A 9,056-nucleotide genomic window follows, 5' to 3' on the forward strand; every position below is an offset into this window, starting at 1 on the left:
TGTGTGTGTGTGTGTGTGTGTGTGTGTGTGTGTGTGTGTGTGTGTGTGTGTGTGTGTGTGTGTGTGTGTGTATGTGTTTGAGAGAGTCTCGCTTATGTAGCCCAGGTTGGCCTCAGATTCATGATCCTGTTTCGATCTCCCCAGTGCTGAGATTATAGGCATGTGTCGCACATCTGGCCTATGGATATTATTTTGATTACATGCAAGAATACCCATCTTCTTTTCTTCCCTCCTCTGATTTTTCAAGACATGGTTTCTCTGTGTAGCCTTGGCTGCCTTGGAACTCTCTGTGTAGACAAGGCTGGCCTAGAACTCAGAGGATCGGCCTGCCTCTGCCTCCTGAGGGCTGGGACTGAAGGTGTGAGCCACCACCGCCCGGTTAATACCCATATCTTTAAGGCATGTACTTGATGTACTTGGAAGAAGGTAGCGGTGACTGAGATTTGATTTAATGCAGTCCAACAAAGACAGCAAAGGGACAAAGGAGAGAAATGAGATGAGATGAACTATCAATAACCCTTCTGGACTAGAGGGCATTTATACCATCTCATACTTCTGTGCATGTTTGGAATGTTCCTGATGGCATTCTCAAATACAAAATGCCTGCTGGTAGGGTTGCCAGGAGCACAGGGCTGGGGCCAATCTTGGGCACTCTCCCCACCCTACCCTGTGCACATCTTCAGCTCCTGAACATGGAGCTGAGATACTGTAACATGGTACATGGGTATCGGGGTTGAGGAGAGCCCAAGGGACAGTCGCCATGGTTCCTGATTCCTTCTCCAAGAAGCTCACCCCATGCTGCCTATATGCTACCAGCTAGTACCTCTTCCTCCAAACCACACAGAATCCCTGGCAAGCAAGTGACCCCCAAGTTGTTCAAGCTGAGGCCCAAGCAAACAGCCCCACCCCCTTCCCGACTCAGCTGCTGGGAGCAGTGGGGGAAAGACCTCACCTTCGGCATCCAGCATCTTAGGGATGTCCAAGAACTTCTCTGCCACATCAAAGGCCGTGTTCAGGTTTGTGAGCGGATCGTCCTAAAGGAGAAAAGGACCGAGTAATCACACAGAGAGCCACGTGTCACAGCCTATCCCAGCTGGGAGGGGGTGGGGGAGGGATGCTTTCCCACAGCTCTTCCCAGGTTCTGGGTAACCAAGGCTGGCCTCAAGGCCAGGCAGGGACCATTAGCTGGAGGTTTAAAACCTTCTCTTCCCACCTCAAGCCTCAGTATATTGGGGAAATGGGGTGGAAAATTTGGGCCCCATGCTAGAGTTGGGGTAGGAAAGAACTGCTAAGAAACGATGCTGGAAGCAGGGAACCATCAGTCCTAGCTGGACGCATGGGTAAAGAATGCAGACGTGGTTCCCCCATCCAAACTCAACAGCTGGCCTGTGTGCTCTTAACCCTGAAAGAACAGTTAGAAGTTGAAGCCAAACCCTTCTGCTCATGGGAATATGTTGAGTTCTTCTATGTAGCCATGGCTTTTTGATAATTCACATCTCTACAATCCTCTCCAGAGAACTAAACGGGGAGAGGGGTGTGCGAGGCTGTGGGGGACCTGGCGTCCCTGCATCCTGGAGTGTACTTCAAACCCAAGGTCAGTGTAAAACGGTACAGCTGAGTGCATAGTCCAGCAGGCGGCATGTCAGTCTCAAAAAAACGATACAGCTGCCCTGGAGGAGGGCACAGAGGGTCCTCAAAAAAACTAAACTCCCACCAGGCGGTGGTGGCGCATGCCTTTAGTCCCAGCACTCCAGAGGCAGAGGTAGGTGGATCTCTGTGAGCTGAAGGCCAGCCTGGTCTACAGAGGGAGTTCCAGGACTGCCAAGGCTACACAGAGAAACCTTGTCTTGAAACAAAGCAAAACAAAACAAAAAAAAAAAAAAATTAAACTCCCATACCTAAGGCGTGGGGTTTCCCATGAAAGAGGGGGCAAAAGGATTGTAAGGAGCCAGAGAGCTTGCTGTGCTGCTGTATCCTACAAATGCCAGAAGTTATTCTCAAGAAGTCTAGCCAGCGTGGCTGCCTGAATGTGACCCGTCAAAGGTGACATCAATGGACACGCTAAGGTGGAAGGGAGAAAGCCTCAACCTAGACAAAGGACCACAGGCTGAGAGCTGGACCACGGGATGCTGAGAGCTGGAGAAAGTCTTCCCCTGGGAAGAGCAAGCCACGTGGTTATCTAATACCATACGGTCAGCTCTGAAGACATACTCATAGGGTAGCATTATATAGACTGATCAGTTTATATTTATGTATTTAGGATCACACACACACACACACACAAAAAAAAAAAACCACCACCAACAACAACAATAAAGACAACAACAATAAAGAAAAAGAGGCCACTATTTAGGCTGGGACTCTCTTCTCCCTTAGAGCTCAACTTGAGAATGGCAGCTGCTCTGGCTCCAGACACGGGGCCAGGCCTCAGGCTCCTCCCTGTTAGCTGAGGGGCTCTTGCGGGTGAGCGGAGCGTGGGAAAACTATCTGCTCTTTTCCTCCTTGCAAATCTTGTTTTTTGTTTAGTTTTGTTTTTATTTTTATTTTTTTGTTCTTTTGGCAGCTTGCTCATCTATCTACACCCTAAAAGAGGTTCCCAGGGCAAGAACATCAGGGCTTTTCTTGGTTCCTGGTTAGCAAGACTCTCTGGGACACAGGTGTGTCTGTGGAGAGGAGGAGGCTAGATTGAACACTGCCCTCAGGTATCCTGGAGGAAGGGAAGGAACAGGCTTGTATTCCTGTAAGATTCCTTGCCAAGAGGCCTATACACCAGCAGGTGGGCCGGTTCCCTTTCTATTCCATTATAGACCGGTGTGGGCCAGAGAAGAGCTCACAACAATGGCTTCACGGCAGATAAGAATGGTTCAGGACAGGCCTCAACCAAGGTCTAGGCCAGGGTCCTCTGAGCAGCTTGGACACCTCCAGTCACCATGAGCTTACAAAAGCCCAACCTCCTCACCCCCTCCACATACACTTCTCACTCAGGAAGATTACCAGGTCAGCTAATACCCAAATATAAATGAAGATGACAGAATGGTAAACTTCAGCCCCAGCTGAGGCAAGAGGATCACTGAGACCAGGAGCTGGAGACCAACTTGAGCAATAGAGTGAAACCCATTACCACCTCAAAAGTGGAAATAAAACAGAGCAGCAACACAGGAAACCAAGCCTACAGTGCCTGCCTACGCGTATACAGCAGGTCAGGGACACTGGGACAAAATTTCTCTCAGGATACGAGATGTCTTACATCACCAGTTAAGTACTGTCACCATAGAAGCAGAAATAATGTAAAGGAGAAAGGTTGCTCAGCATACTATCACTCAAACACTACGGCCTCAGATCTGCTAGTTTTCTCGGAATCTGTGACATGCACACTGGGCGATGAATAGAAAAGGCATCTTTCTGCTCACTTCCAGACAGGGCTCAGCCTGGCTGTCCCAGTCAACACCTTTCATGCTGGGCACTGGGCTCTTAGCAGTGGTCCTGTCCTGTTCTCCCTCAGTTTGTCTTCATCCACTAGGCACCAGCCATCAGTCAGGAGGAGAAGGTTCATCAGGTGAGCACACGTACCTTCCGCAGCTTCCCATAGTCGATCAACTCAGGCCGGTGTCGGTGGATCAAGGCACAGAAACCAAGGCCGTCCTTCCAACTGGAGAGAGAGAGAGAAAGAGAGAGATGGGCAAGCTGATGACTTTTGACGTTCACTATGCAATCCTCTGGAGCACGATTTAGGAGAGAGGGGAAAGGGAGATTTCTGCCTGCCACAGTTCCAGGTACTGGGGTCATGCTTCTCGGAGTGGTTGGAAGTTGAGACGAACCTGCCACATCTACTACCCCCTTGCTAAGGCCCAGGGCCTTAGCCCATTGGTCTGGAAACCTGGGCTGGGCTTCCTGACATTCAAGGGGATCTTGCCAGTATCATAAATACAAGCACGGGTGTACCAGGTGGCAGTCAAGCCCAATATGCTACGGGGAGGGGTGTCAGATTCAAAGAGACGGCACCTTTCCCCAGAAGATTTTTTTCCCCTGACTCTTTCCAACCAAAGGATGCGGGGAGGTCCTGAGGAGGTCAGCTGACCTCCGTGGGAGTCTGTGGCTCCAGCACTCACCTGATGTGGAAATTCTGGATGTTGACATTTTTATACGGGGCTGTCTTCCTCTGACACCACAGGAGTAACCCTTCTTTAGCTGATGTCTCTGTGGAGGGGGGGGGGGAGGGGGGTCAGTGGGCTGACCCAGAGGAGTGAGGACATTGCTCCTAAGAGGGCCTACAGGGAGGGGCCTTAAGCCCCCAAAGTCTGCTGACAAAAGGAAGAAAGAAGTCCAAGACATCATGTCTATTTGTTTGGCAAAGTTGGAAAGGTTATTTAAGAAACAGAGAAGCAGGGCTGGAGAGATGGCTCAGCAGTGAAGAGCACGGGCTGCTCTTCCAGAGGTCCTGAGTTCAATTCCCAGTGGGGTGAACACGGAGGAACAGGAAGGAAGCACTCCTGTTACCCAGGTTCATCCGAAGCCAGGCTTCTTCCCATTGACTGCACTGATTTCGCCCTGGTGCCATCACTCTCTACAGAGTAGGTAGTTTAAACTAAGCCAGGCATCTGAGGGGATGCGGAATTCCCAACTCCAAGGTTGCAGACTGCACTGCCTCCAGGTGTTTAGATCCGGGAACTGCAGGTGGAGGCATTTAGTAAAGAACCCGAGAGACCTCAAGTATTTCTAACTTATATGGACTTTAAAATAAGATTAAAGGATCTCTACAAAGCCTATAATTTTTCAAGTGCAATCAATTGGCTTGGGGAGCCAGCTATAGTAGTGTTTCCTTTAGTCCCAGCACTCTGGAGGCTGAGGCAGGTCAATCTCTGGGGGGTTCAAGGCCAGCCCAGTCTGCATAGTGGGTTCCAGGCCAGCCAAAGAGGTACATGGTGAAACCCCGTCTCAAAATATTAAGTAAACAAATATGTATGTATGTATGTATGTATACATTGGCATGGGGCTGGAGAGATGGCTCAGCAGTTTTGAGAACACTAGGCTCTCATAGAGGTCCTTGGTTCGGTTCTTCACGCCCATGTCAGAATAGCTCACAATCACCTGTAACACCAGCTCCAGGAGCCAATGTCTCTGGCATCTGAGGACACCAGCACTCACCTAGACATAACCACATACAGACACACATGCAAATACACAGTTAAAAATAAAATAAATCTTAATGGGACCAGAGTGATGGCTCAGTAGTTAAAGGTGCTTATTGCTCTTCCAGGACTCAGGTTCAGCTCCTAGCACTCACACTGGGAAGCTCACAACTCTAATTCCAGTCTCAGGAGATCCAATGCCCTTTTCTGGACTTGGGACACGAGGCACACACATAGTACACAGATATACGTGCAGGTAAAAACACCCAGCTACATAAAAGAAAAAACTTAAATATGCATATTTAAAAGCATTTTATCTCAATTGCATTAAGAAGGTAGTTTTGCATGCATATATCTTATACATAGCAAATCACAAATAGTAACTGATAAGAGCACCAATATTAAACACAAAGCTCAAAATTGGCTGGAGTAAGCAATCAAGTCCAGAGAGATTACAGTCACATATCAGAACGTCATGGGCCGATCTGCAAAATGGCCACCAGGGGGTGCTATGAGAGCAGGGGTGGCCATGGGTCAGCTCACTTGCCTATGCCTAATCCTTTCCCCCTGAGGACCCAGTGAGGCTTTAAGATACTCAACCACAGCAGCCTTGACCTTCTGGAAGTAAGGGATGCTGCTGGGATAACCTATTTGGGGGGAGTTATTTGAAATCATGGTCACTGCCCCAGGTGGGGGAGTTCTAGATGAGCCTGGAGAGGAAGGCTAGGCGGGGAAGGAAAGGGAGAGGAACAGAACACAGCGGAAACCTACCTTCCACAGAGATGTCCTGGATGGCAAAGCGAAGGATGATGGTCCAGATCATGCCCAGGGTCATCTTCACATTCCCATCCACAATCTCTATAGAGACAGAGGCAGGACACGTTAGGGGGACTGGAGCAACAGACACATGCATCCCCCTGCATCCCTCGGCATCCCCATGCCGCCCCCTGGATCACTTAGAAATCAAACATCACAAATCCCCTCCATTTCCAGAAGGAGGGTTATATGTTTGTTTGTTTTTGTTTGTGCAGGAGACTGAACTCACTCACCTCAAACAGAGTTCACCATGTCTACCCAGCTCTATGGTCAGAAGCTGGTAAAAGTTAGTGGGATAGACCACGACAGACGCCATGAGAGAAGCCTGTCTGAGCATGACTCTCTTGGAGGGGTAGGTTCATCAGAAAGGATGCTCTACTTCAACCAGAGTCCTCCACTCTGACAGACAGGAGGGGACAGGTCTCTAAGCTCTCACAGAGCTCCTAAGCAGAGGCGATGAATGACCTGGGGGTCTGTGGCCAATCACAGCTCTTAAAACAGTCACTCTTGCAGAGAGCCAAGGTGAAGAACAGACAGTCACGCAGTCCATTTTAAGGCTGCCATCTTAACCAACCCTCTGATTGGTCAAATCTCAAAGTGTCCTAAGTTTTAAAAATAGATTCTTGTTTTTAAAACCCACTCAAGAAGACAGCTCAGACAACCTGCTAAATTTAGTCCTCACACTTTTCCAGACCTTATATGCTGCGATTCTATTACATTGTCCTTCCTTTTTTATATAAAAATATAAATCAGGGCTAGAGAGATGGCTCAGGAGTTAGAACAGTGGCTGCTCTTCTAGAGGGCCCAGATTAGATTCCCAGCACCCCTGGCGGCTCACAACCATCTGTAATTCAAGTTCCAGGGGCTCCAACACATTCTTCTGGCTTCCACAGGCCCCGGGTGAGCTCGTGATACAGACACACACGTAGGCGAACAAATACAAAATAAAAGCAAGTAGAAGTCCATCCCTCTTCATCAGGCTCTGGCGCGGAATAGTCGGTTATTAATTAATTACTGGGAAGGGCAGAAAAAGAGCAACTCCCCTTGAGGACTCAGCCCCAAGGAGTGGATAAAATATTCATGTAAGCAAGTGAATAGCTGTACTATATATCAGTCTAAACCACAGAGCTCTCTTGGTCTTGTGTGGGCGGAGAGGTGAGGTTCAGCTGCAGCTCCGTAATCCTCCCCAGGGCGCAGCAGAGGGCAGTAAGCCGACCCATGGCAAGACTCTCTCAGTGAAGAGCAAGGTACCCGAGCAATATTTTAGCTACTCCCTTCTGCAATACTGCTGCGCTGGGTCTGCACTGGTGTACTGGGCAAAGGAACGCCAGTGTTCACTTGGGACACGAGACACCACGTAACTATTCCTGCTAAGAGCCGCAGACAGCAATGGGCCACCGGTCCATGTTAAGAGTCACCAAAGAGTCTCGGTGGTGGCAGGCAGCTGTTTCCATAATCGGCACCCTCAGCCAGAGCTTTGCAGGAAATACTGCAGGTGAGGTGTGATAGTATAGAAAGCTAAGGTGGGGGAGGGTCCTGCACTAGGGCTCATGCTGGGACTACAGGAGTGCATTACCACGCCCCATTTCATAATGGTTCACATTTTTAAAAAGATTTATTTATTATGTGTACAGCATTCTGCCTCCATGTATGGCTGCAGGCCAGAAGAGGGTGCCAGATCTCATTACTGATGGTTGTGAGCCTCCGCATGGTTGCTGGGAATTGAACTCAGGACCTTTGGAAGAGCAGCCAAGGCTCTTAACCTCTGAGCCATCTCCCCAGCCCCATCCATGGTTTACATTTTAAAAGATGTTTTCATCTACAACCTCCAGGACGTTGTTAACATCCACCCACACTGAAAAAGTGTAAATCGACAGGCACCAAACTCTAAGCTCTCACAGGTAAACAGGCGAGAAACGTGAACAAATCCAGAACATGCAATCCGGTATATCATTTTCCCAGAAGTTAAATTAGTAAGCTTTAAAAACAAATTCAAACAGAAACACATTATTAGTACACTGCGTCTTGAAGCAGAAACTGGCTTTTAAAAGGAAAAAAAATCCTGCCGAAAAAGCTGGCAATGGGCATCTCACTGAGGTTCAGTTCCGGCAATGAAATTCTATCTCCGTGCCTGGCCAAAGACCTGCGGTGCAGAGTAAGGTTTCCGTCTAAATACCCTAGTTGTTCAGTTATTTATCATGGAAACTATGTTCAAAGGACAAAGAGTGACTTAAGTTCCCGGAACTCACCGCCCTTTTGCTCAAAGTCATATCTACCCACCCCACCCAGGCCCTTTTAGGCTGGCAGCCTCTTTGATCCTTCTCCCAGAATATACACAGGGCTTGTCCGTCCCCTCCCCCAGGTCGTGTCACTGGAGCCTTCCTTGACCACCTTCTACCTGACATCTGTAGGTATTTCTCGTTGTCTTCTGATGGACAAGGGTCAGGACTATTCCTGTCTTACAAACTGCTCAGAGCCCACAGGCCTGGCACTGAGTAAGATCTCTACAAATGAACGAATGAATGAATGCATGCATGCATGAATGAACGAATGAGGCAGGCATGAATCATGGTGAGTGAGCAGAGGCACACAGGCCTGTCACAGGCGCTGGAGGACCTATAGTGCCTGGCCACTCCCAAGGCAGGCCCAGGTAACAGCTCAGCGATGCTCAATGGGATGGTAACTCTGCATTCCTGAGGATTTAATGACTCAGGGGGAAACGATCCTTACTCTGAAATTTTATGGACAGCATTTTGACTCTGAGGGGAAATTTTTTTAAGCTTATAAAAGTGATGACAGTGAGGTGCAGCCTTTTGGGAACGAAGGCTCTCCTCCCCGCTGCTGGACTCCATGAGGACCAGACACTCTGCCTCCCCTGGGCACCTTTCAAAAACTAGCGAGATAGTTTTTTTTTTTGGGGGGGGGTCCTCTCTCCCTTCCCCAGAACTTAGTGAATTCTAAGACACAGCGAAGAGACAAAACTAACCCTAGAGAAAAGGAAGGACAGTGGGGTGTTCTCAGGTGAGGTGAGGAAGGGCAGTGGGGCGTTCTCAGGTGAGGTGAGGAAGGGCAGCGGGTGTGCTCAGGTGAGGTGAGTTAGGACAGTGGGGT

General features: G+C 49.0%; 1 protein-coding gene across 3 annotated transcripts in view; it reads right to left on the bottom strand.

The window, feature by feature from the left end:
* Positions 1–9,056, bottom strand: part of Actn1 (actinin alpha 1) — a 95,438-nt gene that overhangs the window by 25,475 nt on the left and 60,907 nt on the right. For all 3 annotated transcript variants that reach the window (XM_005343269.3, XM_005343268.3, XM_005343267.3), the window contains exons 4-7: positions 5,901–5,987; positions 4,110–4,197; positions 3,571–3,649; positions 953–1,034 (exon numbers count right to left, since the gene is read on the bottom strand). In XM_005343269.3, the coding sequence (XP_005343326.1) occupies positions 953–1,034; positions 3,571–3,649; positions 4,110–4,197; positions 5,901–5,987 (336 nt within the window). The remainder of the gene's footprint in view (positions 1–952; positions 1,035–3,570; positions 3,650–4,109; positions 4,198–5,900; positions 5,988–9,056) is intronic.

This window comes from Microtus ochrogaster, chromosome 1, assembly GCF_000317375.1.
Source record: "Microtus ochrogaster isolate Prairie Vole_2 chromosome 1, MicOch1.0, whole genome shotgun sequence".
Lineage (NCBI taxonomy): Eukaryota > Metazoa > Chordata > Mammalia > Rodentia > Cricetidae > Microtus > Microtus ochrogaster.